Source organism: Lipophrys pholis (assembly GCF_963383615.2).
Source record: "Lipophrys pholis genome assembly, chromosome: 21".
In the NCBI taxonomy this organism is placed as follows: domain Eukaryota; kingdom Metazoa; phylum Chordata; class Actinopteri; order Blenniiformes; family Blenniidae; genus Lipophrys; species Lipophrys pholis.
Genome location: NC_137649.1, coordinates 10,623,776 through 10,644,301, shown reverse-complemented (window position 1 = coordinate 10,644,301; position 20,526 = coordinate 10,623,776). Strand labels below are relative to the sequence as shown.

The 20,526-nt window shown below is 41.6% G+C and overlaps 1 protein-coding gene across 10 annotated transcripts in view; it reads left to right on the top strand.

The window, feature by feature from the left end:
• Nucleotides 1-18,846, top strand: part of LOC308126404 (dystrobrevin beta-like) — a 30,338-nt gene extending 11,492 nt beyond the window's left edge. For 5 of the 10 annotated variants that reach the window (XM_080490778.1, XM_080490783.1, XM_080490780.1 and 2 more), the window contains 20 exons: nt 1,556-1,635; nt 1,905-1,985; nt 2,959-3,172; nt 3,406-3,491; nt 4,220-4,374; nt 4,533-4,632; nt 4,747-4,913; nt 5,916-6,040; nt 7,485-7,556; nt 8,153-8,230; nt 8,950-9,034; nt 9,193-9,272; nt 10,174-10,287; nt 12,792-12,888; nt 13,775-13,795; nt 13,957-14,110; nt 15,014-15,103; nt 15,224-15,271; nt 15,778-15,810; nt 17,082-18,846. In XM_080490778.1, coding sequence (XP_080346904.1) covers nt 1,557-1,635; nt 1,905-1,985; nt 2,959-3,172; nt 3,406-3,491; nt 4,220-4,374; nt 4,533-4,632; nt 4,747-4,913; nt 5,916-6,040; nt 7,485-7,556; nt 8,153-8,230; nt 8,950-9,034; nt 9,193-9,272; nt 10,174-10,287; nt 12,792-12,888; nt 13,775-13,795; nt 13,957-14,110; nt 15,014-15,103; nt 15,224-15,271; nt 15,778-15,785 — 1,854 coding nt within the window. In that variant the 5' untranslated portion in view covers nt 1,556 and the 3' untranslated portion in view covers nt 15,786-15,810; nt 17,082-18,846. The remainder of the gene's footprint in view (nt 1-1,555; nt 1,636-1,904; nt 1,986-2,958; nt 3,173-3,405; nt 3,492-4,219; nt 4,375-4,532; nt 4,633-4,746; nt 4,914-5,915; nt 6,041-7,484; nt 7,557-8,152; nt 8,231-8,949; nt 9,035-9,192; nt 9,273-10,173; nt 10,288-12,791; nt 12,889-13,774; nt 13,796-13,956; nt 14,111-15,013; nt 15,104-15,223; nt 15,272-15,777; nt 15,811-17,081) is intronic. The other 5 variants (XM_080490784.1, XM_080490785.1, XM_080490787.1 and 2 more) reach the window with 3 other exon arrangements.
• Nucleotides 18,847-20,526: the final 1,680 nt, after the last annotated feature.

The following is a 20,526-nucleotide window of genomic DNA, read 5'->3' as shown; positions in this document are numbered from 1 at the left end:
TTGTCGGCAGTCCAGAGCCCCTCGGATCAGATTTCATCAGCTGCTCTCATTAATGTGTTTATTTACTCAGCGTTCAGCTCATCCTCTGGTGGCCCTGAGCCTGTTGGTGTCAGAGTGACTGGGTGTGTCAGAGTGAGTCTGTGTGTAAAAATAAAGCTGCACTTGTTTGGTCCAATGAAATTTGGTGTGTTTTTTCTGGAGATTGAGTCACTTGTTACACTCCTCTATAACTGACCGATGAATTTTAGTCACCATTTGAAACACTGAAAGATCGCAGCCAGTAGTGGTTGGAAGATTTAAACATTGTGTTTTGATAGTGTGTCTCGTCTTTATTCCTTTGTTGTTGTTGTTGTTGTTGTTGTATTTTCCTGCTGAAGACTGAATTAAAACATGTACAGAAATATCATACTGTAATGGAAATATGCAAATACATCTTGTAACATAAATAATGTTATTATCTTTTTGCTCATGAGTGTAATTTCTAATATGATGAGAATAAGATCATATTTTCATCATGACGATTGGAAAGTAAATAAACTGCTTCTTACTACAATCAGTCTGCTTTTACGTGCAATAACGTATATTCCTATGTGTATATTCCTATTTATTATTAGATCAGTTGATTCTAATTGGTTTCATCAGGATCTCATGTTTTCAGTTTTACTCCTCCTGATACAATGAGAACCAAAGTAGTGTACAACAACAGGCATGAGTAAAGAGTATCAGTGTATCACTAATATGTGACTAAGATCAGAGATTTATTCTGCTAATCTGTGTGCACATTGTCACGATGGCCACGCCCTTTGATTGTTGCTGAAGATATTGATAACTGGGATGTAGGTGAAACGTGCTGCCCGTAGTAGAAGGTCCAACTGTGTAAAGAAAAAGTTATAATAATAATAATAATAATAATAATAATAGCAGTAGTAACAATGTGTTCTGTTTATTCAGAGCTCAATTTGAGTTTTCATTCTGCAGACACAAACCTCCGGATGTGATACTGATCAGAACTGATCAGGAATAATATCACTCATTTTCAGATAGGCTAATTATGGTGAGGTAGTGATGCGAAACTTTGATAAAGATTTTCAGACAATCTCCCCAGTGAGATATCCGCAGTGTTTTATGTAATGGACGTATGGTGCACAGAGTTCTGTCACCTTCCTACGACTGGTCAGTCTGGATTGTGCACAAACAGTGACAGTGGTACATACGCTATATACATTTCTCTTTATTTGTTTAAAGTATGTAGATGTATATTTCTAATCAGTTCTGAACATAAACTTTCAATTATTTTGCTGTTTTTTAAAATTATTTTATTATCTTCTAAAAAGACGTATCCAGTTTTATATGATTTTATTTTGATAATCTCTCCCATTATAATTTCTGTCTTGACTTATGTCTTGAATTTACTGTATGATTGTCCTTGTATTTTCTGGTTATCACCGAGTCAGTCTGCTGTCAATCACTTTGAAATGTACAAAGTTTCATCAAAAGTTGATTTGTGAAAAGCTTCTCCACCTCATCTCGTGTTGCTCTGATGTGTTTTGTTCAGGATGGTGATGGAAGAAGGAGGCCAGATCGACAGAGGCAGGGCGGCTCCACTGGACGGGAGGCAGATCTTCACGGAGCTCGGTAAAGTGACCGTGACACTTGACTTAAGCCTCACTCACATTGACTTATGCTTCCTCTTCAACACTGCTGCTAATCTCACTCGTCTCTTGTGACCTTTTAAAAGCAACAGGACTTAAAACTCTGCTTTGTAATCTCAATTGGAATGTGTTCCACCGAATCTACCTGACGTTATGTTTATTTTGTAAGCGTCAGAGGTTATCATACAGGCCTGAGATGTTCCTCCCACAGGAATCAAAGTTTCTGAATGTTGTCTTCTTCTTCTTCAACAGCGGAGCAAAACTTTGATGCCATCTGTCTGTCTACGTATCGAACAGCCTGCAAGCTCAGATTTATACAGAAGACATGCAACCGTGAGTCAATGTTGGCCTCTTAAGTTCTCAAAATATTCAGTTTGTCTTAAATCTATTGTTCAGTAATATCTTTGCTCACAAACACAACTTTATGTTGATATTTTATAATAAAATGAGACTCAGGGGAATGAAGGGCAAACAATGCTAGATTGAGCTGCTTTGGGTTTTAACAGTTTTCATGGCGATATGAAGAAGAGAAAAACTCACCTCAACTCTGTCGGCAGAATATAAAAGTCAGTTTCAATTACTTGCAAAAAACTGCTGTAAAACCTCAAAACACACGGTCAGTCCTGTGTTCACTTTCTTAACTGCTGAAATGAGCTGACCCTGGTGCTAATTTTGACTGACTTTCAAAAGGAAATTAAAGTGTCCCCTGGAAGGGTTAAATCAGGAGCGTGGTCAAGACACATTAGCAGCTCATCAGGACGAGGAATTTGTCCACAAGCACTTTTTACTTCTGATCGTCAGCTGTTTCTGCTTAAACCCCTGGATGGTTATTAAGAGGAACAGGTGAGTCTCTACCGTGCCAATATCAACTGTTGAGATAACTTACTGGAACCAATACACACCGCTTGGCATGTGACTGAGGAGCGCAGCACCCAGAGCATTTACAGCTGACATTGACTGTCAGTGACCAGTGGTGCCGCCTCACATCAGCTCTTTCACCGGTTGAACACGTTTGCAGCCATTTCTTCTAAGAGATTGCCTGTTTTCTGCTCTTCGTAGCTGTGGAAAAGCTGTGAACAATGAAACCTTGATCTTCTCTGAATCAAAATTGAGGCCAAATCTTTGTAGCTTGTTTGCTCTAGTAACTATTAAGTCACACATCAATGTAACAAGCATCGTTTCCTCTATAGGTTAAATAGGAGAGTAGCTCGTTTCTTATAGTTTGACTGTTACAGCATCGTCGCGAAGCAAGAAAAACAATAACAGCTTTTGAAAATTGAATTGAATTTGAAATGATTCCTTCCAGTGCATCTGATCGACATATACAACGTGATCGAGGCGGTGCGAGACGCCGGCCTGAACGCGGTCGAGCTGAACGCCGGCATCTCAGTGGTCAGACTGGAGAACCTGGTGTCCTCCTTATTCAACCAGCTCAGCAAACGCCTGCCCACCACACACACCATCGCCCCGCAGGAGAGCACCGCCCTGCTGGTGGAGTTCATACTGGCCGCTATCGACAGGTATTTATTTCAGTTTTTAAATGCGCTGTCTTAATATAAGTTAGTAGAGCGAGCTGCCACTGGATGGTTCAGATTCAAGCCTGCTCAGCCAATAAAATGTAATTTGGACATTTCTTACCATTGGAAGCATCACAAACAGACATCTATAATATGACAGCACTATATCAGGACTGTGGCCATTTAATAACATTCAGTGTACTGCAGTGAAATGTGTGTGTCTGTCTGTGTTGCAGTGAACCTGATGGACATATGTCGGTTCTCTCCGTAAAGGCCATGCTGGCGACGCTCTGTGGAGGGAAGCTCGTGGATAAACTTCGCTGTGAGTACCAAACAGTCTTCACAAAGAGACTTTTGTTGATTATTCAACTCACGTTTCTCCCACCTATGAGCTATAAAATGGAATTGGACATTATATTCTGTCTGCGTTACCTCAACATGAACTGATCGGATTTTCAGGGTCAAAGGTCAAAGTCAATATGACCTGTTGTGCCCTATGAGAACAATTACTCCTCTTTACAACGACAGTTACAATACAAAACAATGATATGTCATTATTTTTAATTGGTGCAGTTCTAGTGGCTGCTGTAGAAGTGATTTTAAAGATAATTACATTTACTGGTAGTTAAACTTGGAATACATTTTCAGTCTATTTTAATGCTTTCAGCATTCATAACTTGGTGTTACTTTGTCATTTTAGACAGTGAGCTTCCAAAATTAAGCATCTAAGATCATGGTAATACAAGTTTGGGTACATTTAGCTGTATTTATATGAATAAAATGCTTTGCAATGGTCTGATTCTTTTAATATTTCCTCTACATATGGAGATATAATGATGCTGCATATGTGCCACCTTGTGGAAAACATGTGTCAGTACAGCTGTTTGGTCATGCTGATTTCACTGCAGTTTTGTAAAGGAAAAATGCAGTCCTCAATAAGGTTGATTGTTGAATTGTTGGCTTCAAGTTTATCAAGTAATCAAGTTAAAATAAATATAAAGAATGCAAAGCCCCAATTACTCAGCTATTTTGTTTTGTGTGTGTGTCTAGATGTGTTTTCTCAGGTGTCAGACTCCACCGGTGGGTTGGTACAGTCCAAGTTTGACGGCTTTCTGAGGGAGGCTCTCAAGCTGCCCACTGCTCTGCATGAAGGCCCATCATTTGGCTATACACCCACCTTAGCACGCTCCTGCTTCCCACAGCAGGTACACACGCCCTCGCCTCTTCGATCACACGGCCATTAAACAGACTCATGTCCAACCCTCGAACGACCTGACTTCATCTGTTCTACTGCTAAAAACACGGGAGGCACTGTGAGGTGATTTGTGTTTCTGTGTTTTTCTCTGTTGCTGTTGTCGTGTAGAAGAGAGTGATGCTCAACATGTTCCTGGACATGGTGTCTGATCCCCCCCAGTGTCTGGTCTGGCTGCCTCTGATGCACCGCCTGGCTAATGTGGAACACGGTACACACACACACACACACACACACACACACACACACACACACACACACACACACACACACACACACAGCCGTCTGCTCATCGTGTGACAGATTCTGCCCTCTCCTCTCCCAGTCTACCACCCGGTGTCATGCTCCTACTGTCGTGGCAACGGGATGACGGGCTTCCGCTACCGCTGCCTCCGTTGCCGTGGTTACCAGCTCTGCCAGAACTGCTTCTGGCGCGGCAATGCCAGTGGCTCTCATAGCAACCAGCATCAGATGAAGGAGCACTCATCCTGGGTGAGTCACTGTGTGGTTACTCATTCATTGCGGGGGGGGGGGGGGGGGCACTCGCTCAAGCGTATGGCCTTCTCTCTTTGCGAGGACCGCTGTGAATTTTGGATACAAACACATTTGCAGTTAGAAAATCACAGGACATGACACTTTGTCCAAAAAGGGCTTTTTGTTGGTTCGAACACATTTTTAAATTGATGATGTTAATTTCACTCGTCTCAAACAGGTTTTATTTAAAAAACCCATATTTCCAAATGAAAATCTATCACTTGAAGAAGCTAATTACAGTTGTATTCCACAAGTCTTCACTTTATTCGTCATTTTGATGGACAGAATTTCAAGGAGCAGATCTGTCAGAATCTGCCAGGCTGCCCACGCCTCTCGCCATCTGATGGTCTCTGGAAGGTGGAATCCCAGGAGTGCGACAGGGTGTAGGCCCCTCGTCCTGCTCACAAAATGAACTATTTCAAGGAGCAGTTGCTCTAATTTGAAGGTGAAATGTTTTCATGAAAGAAATCATGCATCAATAAATGGAGAAAAAGATGTTGAATAATTCATCACTAGGTATTAGTAAAATCTGCCTATTTACTCTTAAGTTTCAGGGTTAAATCTCCTCACTCAGGCAGTCCCCACCTGTCCAACCGAATCTGCTCATCTCCAATAATTTAGCCTGATAATCCTCGACAGACTTTGCATACCATTTCCAACAGCACCAGCCTCCCCAGCCTCATTTGGTTCCTCCTTTAGTTAGAAATTAAACTGTTCTAGTAAGCAATTGTGCATTAAATAGAATAACACATGGTCGTGTAGATTCATTGAGAATGCTTTAAAAACTACAAACTTTAAAAGAAGAAGCTTTAACCGATTGAAGATTTCGGTTGAATCAGACTCAGGAGTTGAGAACATCTACCTGAGCCAGTTGGGATCAGCTGATAGAGCAACAAACAACGATCAATGCAAGCTGATGGGGCGCAGTCACCACATTTCCTCCTGCTTGTGTGTTTGCAGAAGTCACCGGCGTCAAAGCTGGGCCGGGCCCTCAGCAGGACTCTGGGCTGCGTGTCGTCCAGGGAGCCCCCCCACCCCATTTACCCAGAGGAGCCTGAGAGGACCCTGAACCTGGCCAACATAGTGTAGGCCACACACACACACACACACACACACACACACACATCTGTATAAATCTGCATTCAGCAAGATTTTGTTCATTTTATTTGCTGACATCATTTAAATAAGTTGTACTATGTTTAATCCTTGAGTTTTCTGCATTAATATTTGCTCACAATGTTTTACCCCACACATCTTGCTCTCACTCTACATCTCTGAGGTGATGATAGCAGGCTGGACAATGAGGGGTCGGTTGAAATGACTAAATAATCAGTTTGAAATATAGAGATTATTAAGTGGTGTTGTTGATGTAATTGAGCATTGAACGAAGTGTACACCATGTTCAATGCTTAGTTTAAAAACAGAGACCGAAAAACATAAAAGTGGCAAATAATGGACACAGACAGTAAATGCTTCGATTGAAAAACATAAAAACAATAAATGTGTGAGGTTTTTAACAAAACAGAAACAATGATGTACCAAATTAACTACACTTAAATGCAGAAAGGCATCTCTTTAATATATAAATAGTTTTCAGTGTGATTATGAATTCAAAGTAAATTTTCTGAATATGTCCATTATGCTTCTCGGTTTCAATGTATTTATATACAAAGTCAATAAAAGGTCCGTGAAGCCATTAAAGTGCAGCAGAGCAAAACATTAACCAACAGAAGTACAATTAAAGTGCTTCCTGTCATGTTAATGTTAAACAATGAAACACACATTTAACCACATTTATAACGGCATATTGCAGATCTCCAAAGTGTTGGTTTGTTATCATTGTTGTACAGAAAATACAGATAACATGAATAAACTAAAAGTACCTCCTCTACACCCTTGGTGGCTCCGCCCCCTTTGAGTTGTTTGATTTTCCAAACTGCTGCAGACCGGGTCGTTACAGACCTGCAGGCGTTAGCCTCATATTCAGGCCAACAGACAGAGACCCAACTTGTCCCGGATGTGAGTACACTTTCAACACTGCTGGGTCATAGTGTTTATTTTATTTTGTTTACATTTTTACGAATGTCTCTGGTGTTTCTTTGTTAATTTTTCTTTGGGTCTGCGGTGTCTCGCCTTCTCTCTGTGGGTATTTTCCTTCCCTCGAGCGATCTTTGGCCTGTCTGTGTTTGCTCAGACGGTTACGATTCACTGTTGCATGAATGCACTCAAAAGCACGTGAGAGTGTGTGAGTGTGAGAATGTGTGTTTGCCGCCCGCGGGCCTTTGTGTTAACATGAATTCACTTTGTTATTCTTATTATGGGTTTAAGTTGTCGAAAGCACAGCTCTAATATTGAATATACGCGTGTGTGTGTGTGTGTGTGTGTGTGTGCGTGTGTGTGTGTGTGTGTGTGTGTGTGTGTGTGTGTGTGTGTGTGTGTGTGTGTGTGTGTGTGTGTGTGTGTGTGTGTGTGTGTGTGTGTGTGTGTGTGTGTGTGTGTGTGTGTGTGTGTGTGTGTGTGTGTCTACAGCCCTGCAAGACCTATTGGGAGCCCCAGTGAGGCCATGTTGATGTCTGCAGCACCGCCCGAATCCTCCAAGAGGTAAAAACTAAAGAGAAAATTAAACTAAAATAATCTAAGAGCCAATTTTCTTATGGGACTTTAGTATTCCAACATTTCAATCAGTGCAGAGTTTTTAAATAATGAATCAATTCTCTTTTTGTAAATGATCTCTGCTTACACCAACTATTGATTGATCAGTTTTTATATAAATGTGATAAAAGTCCAGAGACCATTAAATCAGCATAGACAGAGGGTTTGTACGGTTTGTTGATTTATGATTTAGTTTCAATCCGTTAAGTTTCACCTTTGTAGAGTTTTGTTGTTGTAGATCTGAATTCTTCACCGAAAATAGTATTAGATGTATTTTGTAAATAAATCTTGCATGAACGGTACCTGTGTATTCGATCTCTGCAAGCAATATCACACCTCCCTGAAAAAATGTGTATGTATGTACTATTCACTTTTTTTTCCTTTTTTTTTTTTTATTAAATGCTATATTAAATCATGAATCTTCACATTTGAGCAGTTTTTACCTTTAGTTGACTTATTAAAACTGATTTGTATTCTTGAAATCTCCATATCGACTGAGGGTGTGCGATAAGGACTCTTCATTTGTTGTCTTTCTGTCCTTGCAGTGTGGCAGCGGCTCAGCGGATGAACGAGGAGCACGCTCTGATCGCAGCTTATGTGAATCGACTGCAGAGCAGTCCACGGTGAGGAGGAGGAGGAGGAGGAGGAGGAGGAGGAGGAGGAGGAGGAGGAGGAGTGTTTACATTATGGAATCAGTGAGGGAGTAAAGGAGGGGAGCAAAGTGCAGCACTGTTAAATTTTAGTGGATCTTTGTTTAATCTCGGTTTTATGGTGATTTTTATGAGGCGAACTGAGCTATCACATTTAACAGTCTTACTTCCACTTTCCATAAGGTAAATGTATAAAATAATTTCCAGCCAATAAAGTCCTGAAAAGACTTATTATCTAACTCTTTCAACAGAGTATGGGTCTATTTGGTTCTAAATTCACTTGTATGAAGGAGCGGAAAAGCCCTTCTTGTGTTTGTGTCTGGGTAGATATGGAAACCACTGGGACAACCCCCAGCAGAAGAACGTCACACACTCTTTTCTACTACTCATATCTGGAGAAAAGCTATGAACACTTAAATCACCTGGAAATGACAGTTTGTAAAGCGAAAACTGACAAGTTGATGTTTTTAACCTCATGACTTCCCATCGTCAGCACTGTGACGACGCCACATAATAAAATAAATTAAAAAATGACCAAGCCTGCAGGATTGAATGAGAACAGTACTCAGCATGTTTTACTTGTGTGCAACATCAAACTACACCAACACATTGACTTGGCCTTCCCTGGCCCTAGAGGCAGTCGTCACTCTGCGCTGCAGGGAGTAAGAGGCTGATTTTCTTGTGTGTTTCAGGGTGGACAGTCCCAGCAGGCAAGACGAAGAGCACAAGTTGATTGCGCGCTACACCTCACGACTGGCTGAGACCGACGGCTCTGGAGTGAGTTCGGTACATCTCTTTAGCGCATTGAACTGCAAAAATGCAAAGGTCTTTTAAATGACAAATGGGTCATATGCACTACAAACTACAAGATGATCGCCATTGCTGTGAAGTAGTGACTCCTGAGGTCACGGTAAATAAAATATCTGTTTGTTCAGGTGATTCCCACCCGCAGCATCAACTTCGATGTCAACAAACAGAAGAGGGAGCTCATTGCTCAACTGGAGTGTAAAAACAGGTAAGAATGGGATTGACTGAATAATTATCCGAACATATAGAGCAGTGATGAATTAATCACACACACATTGAAAAAATGCGCAGAGCTGCAAAGTTTCATCGTTTGTTAGAGAAAAACTCTGGTTGGACTTATAATGGAGAAGATTTTCAGCATGTCGGTGACCAAACCTTCAATATTTGACACAGTGACATGAACGAAGGTTCCAAAACTTCATGCGATTCTTACAGCAATTACCTGTTAGCTTCCTGTCTCTGAGCTGCTTTTCACCCTTTCATCATGACTGTGAAGCTTTTAATCTTTTAGGATGACAGTGACTGATGTCCTGCATGTAGGTCGCCTGAACACGATGCCCATTATTCTAATTGTGCTTAAACAATAAATATATCATCCAGAAAATGCAGCATGGGAGTTATAATTTATAACTGAGGTCTTAGAATAATGAGATTTAGCCCTATTGTATTATTATTATTATTATTATTATTATTATTATTATTATTAATAAACCTATTATAATGCCAGAACTAAAATTTTAACAACTATGCACCGATAAGCTCTGAATTGATGAAGTAGTTCAGTTTTATTTAATTCATAAAAACTTTGTGATATTTGGCGTCATTGTATGGCTTTCTTAATGTATTGACATTTTTTTAACATCTAAAAATAGTCTGTTTTCACATTTCTGCTGTTTTAATGTAATAATTCCAGAAAGCATCGGCCTTTTAGAGGTGAGCTGATTCGTTTGTTTATCTTCCGCCTGCGTTTCAGTCAGTTTGTGATAATCTGTTAGAATCCGACTTTCCTCACGGTCCTGCAGAAGTGTTTGTTCTCGCCTCGTCCGCTCACCGTCTGCTCCCCCATAACGCTGCCTCAGCTGACCGGCGTGTTTTTCCTCTTTTCCCAGAGAGATCCTGGCAGAGATCAAGCGTCTCCGTGCAGAGCATGACGCAGCGTGCCAGCTCAGCCCGGAGAGGAGCACCACCAACCCGACTCTGCTGGCCGAACTCCGCCTGCTCAGGTAAACTCAGACTCCACCTGACAGAAGAGGGACCTGCTGTCCATATCCGTACTGCAACCGCCGATGGTTTTTTTTATTTATTTTTTATTTTATTTTATCCAGGACTTTATGAGTCAGGGAAGATGTAGAGGCCTTTCCGTCTGGTCTGTGTTTTTGTTTTTGTTTTTGTTTTGTGCTCAGCGTCCGTCAGAATTGGCGGGAAATTTGCTGCGTGGCTTTGCAGCACAGAGGGAGAGTTCTTTATGGCAGATGGCTTTGACAGATGGTGAATTAATGAAAAAGCCAAAGTAGAAATAACTTGCTACATGTTTAAGCCTTTCAATAAACACAAAAAAAGAGAGGAAAAAAAAAATATGTTTTTACTGTGCTCGTGATTTAAACTAATAACTACAGCTCGTGAGGAATGGTGATTTTAATTCAAATCTGAACTTTGAGATCTTTGAAGACATCGTCTATTTCATGTTTGAATGCTTCCGACATTTCTTATTTGAAATAAATGTTTTAGTTTTGACTTTAAAAAGTTTGGAAACACCCCTCAGCACTTGTTTGTACCCATCTAGGTCAGTCATCAGTTTGGTTTAGTTTTTTTATTATTAATTTAACAATAAAACATTCATCACTTTCATCAAAATAATCAGCAAAATAGATATTGTCATCATAAAACTGTGAAAATAAATCTCAGGATGACGATCAAAATGGACCCGATCACAAAAGATTACATCATTGAAACCACGATATATATAAATAAGATATATTTTAGTGTGATTTTTTTTTTTTTACCCAGTTATTTGTAATATGTGACATCTTGTCTGTATTTCTGCAGCTCATGTAGAAATACAGAGTCAGAAAGCGAAATGTCATCGGGTTCATGAAGGACAAACCTCTGGAAATAATCCCGAGGACACACGACATGTAGAAAAACGAACAAACCAATGAATTATCGAAGGGGGAAGTTCTTTTTGTAACGATTTTAGGGGTTTGTACCTCAGTATGTTTAATATGTTCACCCTTCATGGATGGATGATGTGTCCGTTTCCATCTCTGTGTGAAACCTTCACCGTGTAAACAGGTTCAGATTGTGTTGGAGTATAAATAGAAACAGATTGCAGTGATTTGCATGAATCCATATTTTAAATAGAGTAACAATATGTAAGTTTTTGAAAGTAAACAATCTCAACATTTAGAATTGGGTTCCTCAACACATGCCAAAAACATTGGGACTTGTCATTCCCAGTAACGCCGCTGCCTTGGTGTGACTTTTAGCAAAAAAAACAAAAAAACAAAACGTCCTAAATGATCCAGATAAATTGGCCACTTGAAGCTTTCCTGTGATCTGGCTGTTGCGGCTTTGTTCCAGGATTATAATGCCGCTAAGCTCGATTGACTGTGTGAGTCAGACTCATGTTTTAGTTGTTTATTCACTCATTCATCAGGTTACATAAAAGTGAGCCAGGAGGGGACGACCAGAGGTTCGCTCCTGCTTTAAAGTCCAATCCAGACCACATAGTGTTTGGAGAGAACATTATAAACACCGCTGTGTGTTTATATTCCTATGGACACCGACTCTTAAGTCTTTGCGCATTGGACTGTGGCCAACGACTTGCCATCACACAGCATTTTATCAGTAGTGGGTACATGAGAGTTTTGTTTATATCAATTTTTCTTGGTTTCAGTGTTTAATTGTTTGTTTTGCGTTCTGGTTCTCACTCGTCCTTTTAAGCATCGAGCTCACTTGAGTTCCTAATTCATTGTTTGCCAGTAATCCACGTCTACACCTAATCATGTCTCCAGTTCATTTTTTCCCGGCAAAGCTCCCGTCGAGCGTCAGCGGCGTTCAAGATTGACCCTGTGCTCATGAACGTCAGCATTTTGTTTGGTGTGTTTCTTCTGTTTAGTGACTCTCTTCTATGTGCTACCAAACACACGTTCGAGTGTGAATGATTCTGTGTGCCTCCCTCTTTAGTGCGCTCTGATTTTTGTTAATGATTTGGCAAACTATCTGCAAAATTCTCAATAAAACACACCAAAAAAAAGAAAACGGTGAAAAATTGTCCAGTCAAAGCGGATGGGATTTTGGTGAAGAGGAGGCCATGTGCATAGAAAGAACATCAAAACATGTGGAAAATTTGGGACTAGTGTGCGATGATTAACGATTCGGCGAACCGTATCTGCAAAACTAGCAAAAAAAACTGCGAAAAATTGGCTCATCAAAGTAGATGGGATTTTGGTGAAACACAAAATGGAGGGGGAACTAGTCAGCAGCCCACAGCAGGCGCACACACAATTTTATCAGAATTCTTTTAGTCTCTGACGATTTCTAACCTATTGTTGTTTCCTTTTGTCCTCCTGTCTACATATCAGTACATGTTTGTGAGCAGCCCAGTTTAGTCTGCTCCCAGGTTTAGTCTCCAGTGAGTCCCGGTACTGGTGTCATTTTGCTCCCTGCCTCCTCACGCTCCGCGCTGTTGCAGTGATGGCGTTTCGCTTCGGCATGTGTGTTGCAGACAGAGGAAAGACGAACTGGAGCAGAGGATGTCGTCTCTGCAGGAAAGCAGGAGGGAGCTGATGGTGCAGCTGGAAGGACTGATGAAGCTGCTCAAGGTGACACGCACGCACGCACGCACACGCACACGGAATTAAGACTTGAGCATGTTGTGCTGTCACACACTAGAGGGCAAAGTTTTCCTTTTCTCCCCCTCCTGCTTATCTCCCTGTTTCTGTCACTGCAGTAACAAGCCTCATGTTTCCACTCTGCCACCTCTTCCTCCTTTGCAGTGTTGTGCCAGTTACTTTTAAGCGAATCCCTGATTGTTAATGAAAAGGATCTACTTACTTGAGAAAGCGACGCCTGTGGGTTCCTTCCTGGCTCCCTCGAGTTAATCTTATTAATATGCAAATAGCAGCATTATAGTAGAGCAGCGGCGACACCTCAGCTGAGCTGTGAACACTCTGTGAGTCAGCCTAACATCCCATTCTCTCATTAACTTCCCCTCAGGTTACATCTTTTAGAATAGAGAAGATACTCTGTTTTGGGAAATAATTATTTCTACGAACTAACAAACCAGCAGCTGATATAAACTATCGACAAGCAGGCAGGCCTGTATGTTCACACCCTTTATGTAAAGATGTGAACATACGAGCTGAAGTAAGATGGCGATGGAAGGATTTCATGTTTGGCGAGTTCAGGATTGATGAGGCTCTTCTCCAGTAAACAGGCGTTTAGTGAAATAGTAACGTAGCTGCTCTGAATGGAGACGACCTTTTCATATCATGCCAATTGAGATTAATGCAAAGTTAACTGCAAAGTAAACAGCAGCTTTGCATGTAAGTCTTGGCTTCACTTTTTCAGCATTACTTTCTGCGTCATTCACAACGCTGCTCCTTTGCGATTTCACCTTTCCCCGCTCCGACTGTGTCTGACCTCCTCTTTTCCTTCCTTTTTTCTCCTCGCTGTTTGTTTCCGGCTGCCAATGTTGTGGCGCTGTAGGATGAGGAACAGCGGCAGGCAGTAAGTTTGACTATAACTTTTGGAGTAACCATGGTCAGGGACATACTGCATCTTCACTCGGCAGCGCCAGACTGCCAGCTGTCACTTTAAGTACGATTCCAAGTCGGAATCACCTGAGTTACCAGCGGCTATTACAACATTGTTGTGGATGCATCTCGCAGGCGCAGGCGGCTGGCTCCTCCCACGCCTCCCCCTCTCGGCCGAGCCCGTCAACCGTCCGATCTGTAGGGGCCGGCTCTCCTCACGCGCACATGTACCATCCTCAAGACTCCCTCGCCGGCGTCGGTGGAGATGTGCAAGAGGCCTTCGCTCAAGGTGGGACAGAGATCTATGTAAAGAAGCTTCATGAAATAAATCTATCAACAGACTGTAGATTTATTGTTGGAGGGATTTTTTTGAAGATGAACATTTTACCACTAAAAAGTATAGAAACTGCTTGTTTCAGGAATTACAAAAAGCATCTTTTAAACAGTTTTAGACACTTTGCCTCCGGTGAGATTTCAGTCCTTGAGCTCCCACAACATTTTAGAGAAGTTAAACCATTTCTACAGAAGAACAGTTCAGCTTTATTTCAAATGAAGACGTCATATGAGAAGAGTTAGTCCATCTGCTCTTTGTTTGGTATAAAAAAAAAAACGTCATATGGAAATGTTTTGAACACAAGCGTTCAAGCTTCAGCTCTTAAAAAACATTACCTGTGTTAATCTCCATTGATTGCCGTGTCGTAATTCCAGCTGTTTACTACATGTATTTATTAAATATCTGCTCAGCCACGCTCACAGTGTTACTATTTTTTTGCCAGGTGTTTTCAGTTTGTTTCATCTTATTAATAAATTATGATGCACTGTAAAACTTTCAGACTGTAAGATAAACACATTTTAAAGACAGGGACGTCAGACATCTTGGTGGGTTTTCTTTGGGTTTTCTTGTGTCGCCCCTGGGGCAGCGGTGGCTCACTTGTGACTGGAACATCAGGGTTTCCCATCACGCTGCCACTGAATCCCACTGCGGGTCTTGTCTGGAGGGTAATTGGGTAAATCTGTGACACTAAGCAGGGTCAGCTGGGGCCAGCTGGGGTGGGCTCCAGCTCCGATGATCTTATTCTGGATTAAGTCAATCTAAAAGGGTTTTCTGAGGCGAGCAATGCTTTTTGCCCACATTCAGGGGTAAAACTTTGCGCTATTTTGAATAATATGGTGTTTGTTTTCTGGCCTCCAGGTCCGAGAAGAAACCTGAGGAACGACCTTCTGGTAGCGGCGGACTCGATCACCAACACCGTGTCCTCGCTGGTCAAAGAGCTTCACTCTGGTACTTTGAGACGCGTCTGTCTCCGTCACCTGTTTCCTTTGTTGCCGCATATTGAAATGCTGCATTTTTGTGAGAAACAAGTTAAATGTTAATAAAAAATGAACTCTCCTTTCTGATCAGATGACGGTCGAGAGGAGGAAGAGAGACTCCTGAACGGAAAAGACAGAGGTAAATTATTCACTGAACCGTTCCACACACAAAAAAAACCAACAACTTGTTAACTTCTGCATCAGTCAGCAGTATTAAGAGTTCAAGTCATTCTTCAGATGTCGTGAGCATTACGAACATGCCACCTCATTAGCCACGTTTTATGGACCCCCTGCAGAGGGGACATGGTGAAACTTCCTGGTCTGCTTTGTCTAAACGCTCATTAGAATACCAACTTACAGGACTAACCCTCGGACCACCGAACTGACAGACGAGAGACCAGAAACCAGACCCGCGTTTTAACACAGTTAGGTCTGGACTTTAAATAAAATCACAGTGTTGGACTCTCACAGCAGAGTTTGTCTATTTATGGATCCTCTGCCAAGTATAGATTTGTTTAACGTTTCAATACTAAAAGCTTTCCTGGTTCTTATTACACTTTCTGGCAGAACGCTGTCGCACTTGTTTCAGCTTCAGACTGCGCCGCTCTGTGCCGACGACTGAAAATACTTTCTGTCTCTGTTTAGCAGGTTAAACTGGTGGCAGGACAAACAAATACAGTAAGTACTTGCATGTGTGCATTTGCATTCTTTAATTAAGTGATCTTGGTGAAACGTTTTGGCTTGAAAATGCAACTTTGAGTTGTGCGTTAGAGATGATGTGACGACAAACCAGTGTCTCTGTCTTGTAATGTCTTATTGAGACGCCCGAGTGAATACTGTTCGCCGTTACAGTGTTTTTCCATTGTAACAGCAGAAGCTTCGCCCCACAAAGACATTGACATTAGGTGCTAAACAGCTCGTCTCTTCTCACGTCCTCGGCATGAGTGACATTGGTTTTCAAGTTTTGAATTGTCCCACCACAAAATATGTTTTGATGAGGGCACATTTATCTTCTTCTGATAACTTGCATTAGTCACAAAGTGATGACGTCTCTTTGAAGATTATCTTGAGCAGCCAATGTAAAATTTCCAAATCAATCAATGTGCAGTATTAAAGAAGGATGTTTTCACATATTTGGGGCCGTACTTTCAGATTTCCGCCTCCAACTCTCGAACTGAAGTAATCCTATAAATCTCTTTTTGTTCAGATATAATTGTTGGGAAGACAGATTGAGGTTTAGAAGAATATTCGATGGCTCAACCGGCGAGTTTATATGCTTCATTTTGTTTGCGCAGCCTGTTTGACTCAGAACTGATCAGCTGTTTTCTTTACGTCATGTCATGAAATGATGCTGTAATTGTTTCTTGAGTTGGAATTATAAGCGTGTGCATTTTCCTTTTCTTAAATATGAGACCAAACTGTGTCTTATCAGACAATAGGTTTGTGTCTTTTTGGTAACAATATTAGGTCATGTTACATTTTGCTTGTACAAATGCTGTTTACGGATAGTTTTTAGGTGACACGCAGTCTTTATATACAAATGGATCTATAAAAAGTCTTTAAAATGTCCCCGGTCTTTAAGGTTTAAGATGGTGTCTTGCTCTGTAAGGCATTAAAGTTGATGTAGAAAAGAAAAAAAAAAGTATTTTATATTCCCCAGCGATGACCAAGAGCAGTGCAGCAATGTGCTTGTCAGTGTACGTGGATGGACGACCCAAACGCAAACTCAGACGAAGCTGAAAAGACAAAAAGCCGATCTTTAACGATGACGTAATCACTAAATTGTAACATAAACCAGAGTCAAAAACTTAATCCTAAGCAACCACAGGTCGACAGCTACAAGACAAAAAGATCTTGCATGAAGACTAAACAGGTCGCCAGGCAGGAGTCACGTGAAGTAAACAGGCAAAAGTTTGACCTTTATTTTATTTGTATTTTTTTCTCCTCAGGCAGACTGAAGTTTCATCGAGGCCAAAGAAGATCGACCCTGCTGAGATTAAAAAGTCTTCTCATATTCAATGTTTAGCCAATGGGGAGTTTAGCTCCTCTGCCAATCAACCAATCACGATGCTGGACACCAAATGACCGCCGGGTCCCTACTGATGTATAGCTGTGATTCTCTGTGTGTCTTGTCACTGTGGTTTTACTTTTGTTGTGATTTGATCATGCATAGCTAAACAAGGAATATGAATCCTACTGATTTGTACTGTAGCATGAGTGTGTGTGTGTGTGTGTGTGTGTGTGTGTGTGTGTGTGTGTGTGTGTGTGTGTGTGTGTGTGTGTGTGTGTGTGTGTGTGTGTGCGCGCGCGTGCGTGTGTGTGCGCACGCATTTCCGAGGTGCAAGAAGGTCGAGCAAGTGAGAGAGAAGATAAAGAAAGATGGGTTTAGTGAAGGATAAAAGAGCGTGAGAGTTTGAGGATCCAGAGGGAGATAAAGAATGGAATAGTGGAAGGAACAAAAACAAAGGAAGTCTGAAGGACAAGCTGTAAAGTTTTAAGTTTCGGCACTGTGTGCTCTGTATTTATTGCTTTGATTTGATTTTAGGCTTTTACTCATTCTGTTTCAGTGTGTGTGTATATGTGTGTGTGTGTGGTCAGGCCCTGCTGAGACAATAAGCTTTAATGGGATTTTTACTGCTGTGGAGCCCAGAGGCAGTGCAGAGCAGAGCCTTCAGGTCCCGGTGTTGGAGTCCCAAACCACCGACTGCACGTAAAGATAGACGACGTGTCGTCACGTCCTCCAGCCGCGCCTCAGTGAAGCAAAGCTTTTGTGGAATCGAGAGCCGCCTTGGTTTAATGTAAGCTGTACAGTTACTGTCACAGGATTCATTGTTTCCTCCCCTCTGCTTCTCCACGATTCCACAGATTTTTGTTGCAAATCAGATCTTGAAGCTTCACTTCTGGATCCGTCATGTCGTCCATCTTTAGATACGGTCTGTGTCTAAAACCTGGGCGAGATTGGTGCTGGTAAGATGGCAGCTCAGGATGTCCAGGCCTCTATGTGTCCCGGTACTGCAGTGGGACGACCGTTAGAGAGGAGGTATCTGATTACTGTGCGTGTGTGTGCATGCGTGTGTGTGTGTGGAGGAGAGTGAGAGGATATAAAACCACTGGCCTCAACTGGGTCAGTTAAGCAAAGAGCGGCAAAGCTGGAAATATTTAAGGTATTTTAAGGGTCAATTCGCTCAGCGTTACAACGCAATTGTATACATTTGTCAGTTGGTTCCTAAGCTGTGGGGGGAAGACCCCTTATTAAATCTCAAGACGAGTCTTTGGCTGTGTTCACATGTGGGAGGTTTCCTGGTTCAGACCCAGACAGACAAAGGAGGAGGGATCATATTTTAGTCGGGGCTGATCTGCATTTCCATCAGCATTGGACTGAAATATGTCAATGAAACGCTGGCGTGGCGATTAGCTATGCATTGCTGCCCGTGCTGAGCTGTTTACTCGCAATCGGTTAAACGAGCTGACGTCCCCACCAAGTGACTGATGCTACTTCATGTGGAAACCTGACTTCAAAAGTTTGCAGCGCTTGAAGCCACAAAGAAGAGTAAACAGCAGAGCATAATTACTACCGTCAAATAGCCAAATGGTTTAAAAAAAAAAAGAGAAAAGAAATATGTGTGAGGCCATAATGTTTCATTAAGTTTATAAAAGGACACAGATTGTTACAAAATAGTCTAAATGTGTGATTTGGTTCAAGAGGTTGTCGTTTTGGCACAATTACAGCTTTTAAACTTTGTTTCAATCAGAAACGGATTAAAGGACTGACTGACCTATTAATGTGCATTTCACGCAGTCTGAAGATTTGTCAACAATACTGCACTCACTTAGCCTAGTTTTTTCACTTCCTTTGGGAACAACTGCCACAATCAGACGGTCGTCTAGAAACTGAGCAAATCTAAACGATCTCTTCTGTAGTTCATCTTGAACGGCGGCCCGCAGTCTCAGACTTTGAAATCGCTTCATGTTCATGATCCTAACTTCCTGCTGGGTTAAATGCACTTATAAGATTATTCTGGTATTTCTACCACTTATAAAATGTATCGGGAGGCCAAGACAGGTGTGGACAAAACAACAAAGACATACAGCTGCAGTTAGTTGTTTTGCTCCGCGTTGCTTTCACATTCATATCAGATTAATCAGTGTTGAGAGAGTCACTCTGCTTGGTTTGCTCCAGGAATACAATTATGAACTGTAAGACGCCACAAAAAAAAAAAAAAATACAAACATTTGCTTTTTCTTGCAAAATAGTGGATACTTTCACCTTTTCATGACCGGACCAGCCGTTACAAAAGATCCCGAGTTGTGCATCGTCACGCTTTATTTCTCCAGGTTTCAATGCGCTGAGAGGTTCTCTGATTAATTTTACATTTATGTGGATAAGCTTGATAAGCCGGAGGTGAATTGTTCATCATCGATGTATGAAGAAACAAACTTGTGTCCCCGTTGATGTGGGGACGCTCACAGTGTAACTGGAGATTTCTTTTTTCTTTTTTTTTAATTTAAGCAAAGATATACGAACATGTGATTTTAGTGTGTGTTTCTTGTAGTTTGGTTGAAGTAATCACTCGAGAGAGACATTTTAATAACACAAGCTTAATCCCATAGAAGTGTGACACCGCCTTTCTAGAGTCAGGTTTGGTCGCCAAAGTACCACCGTCAGCCTCAGCGGCCGAAACACTTGAAGAAAAACTCCAGCGCGTTTTTATTTCAACCAAACGTCGAATGAGAGGTGAAACCAACCGGAGAGTTGTGGCTTCTCTTATAGCTGACCTAACCCTAATAACAACCTGAATTCAACATTGTCTGTGTAAATAATAAAGTGACTTTTACTTTTGATATACGACCTGGCCAGGACAGCGTCTCACACTTTCTTTCTGGCTTCTTGTGGAATTCAGGGGATTGTGGGAGTTGATCCAAAAGTTAAAGTTGTTTTTTTCATTGCTTTCCACACATTTCTATTAGTGGGGGGAGGGGGTTTTTCAGACGTTTCTCTCCTCACAATAAGCTTGTTGTACATTTACTTTACTTGGTTTTCCCCTCTGCATCATTTGATTGACTGATCACGTCCTGGATTATTGTATCTCTGGTCTGCTGAGCAACTGACTGACTGCGCGAGTGATCTGATGAATGATTGGTCTCGTGTTTTTGGTGTGGATGTCTTTAAGTGGGTCTCGACATGAAGCTGTAATCACCTTCAGCCCTGAACCTGCCAGTGCTGACGGTGTGAGAGAAACGTGTGGATCTGTGATTTATCTGCAATAAATAATATTTAACATCATCCTCCGAGCTCTGTGTGTCTCTGACTCCCCCGGAAAAACACGGGAAAACTTCGTCATTTTATTCTCCTCTGGCCTCCATTATAATACAGTTTGCAAAAGCAAATTCCAT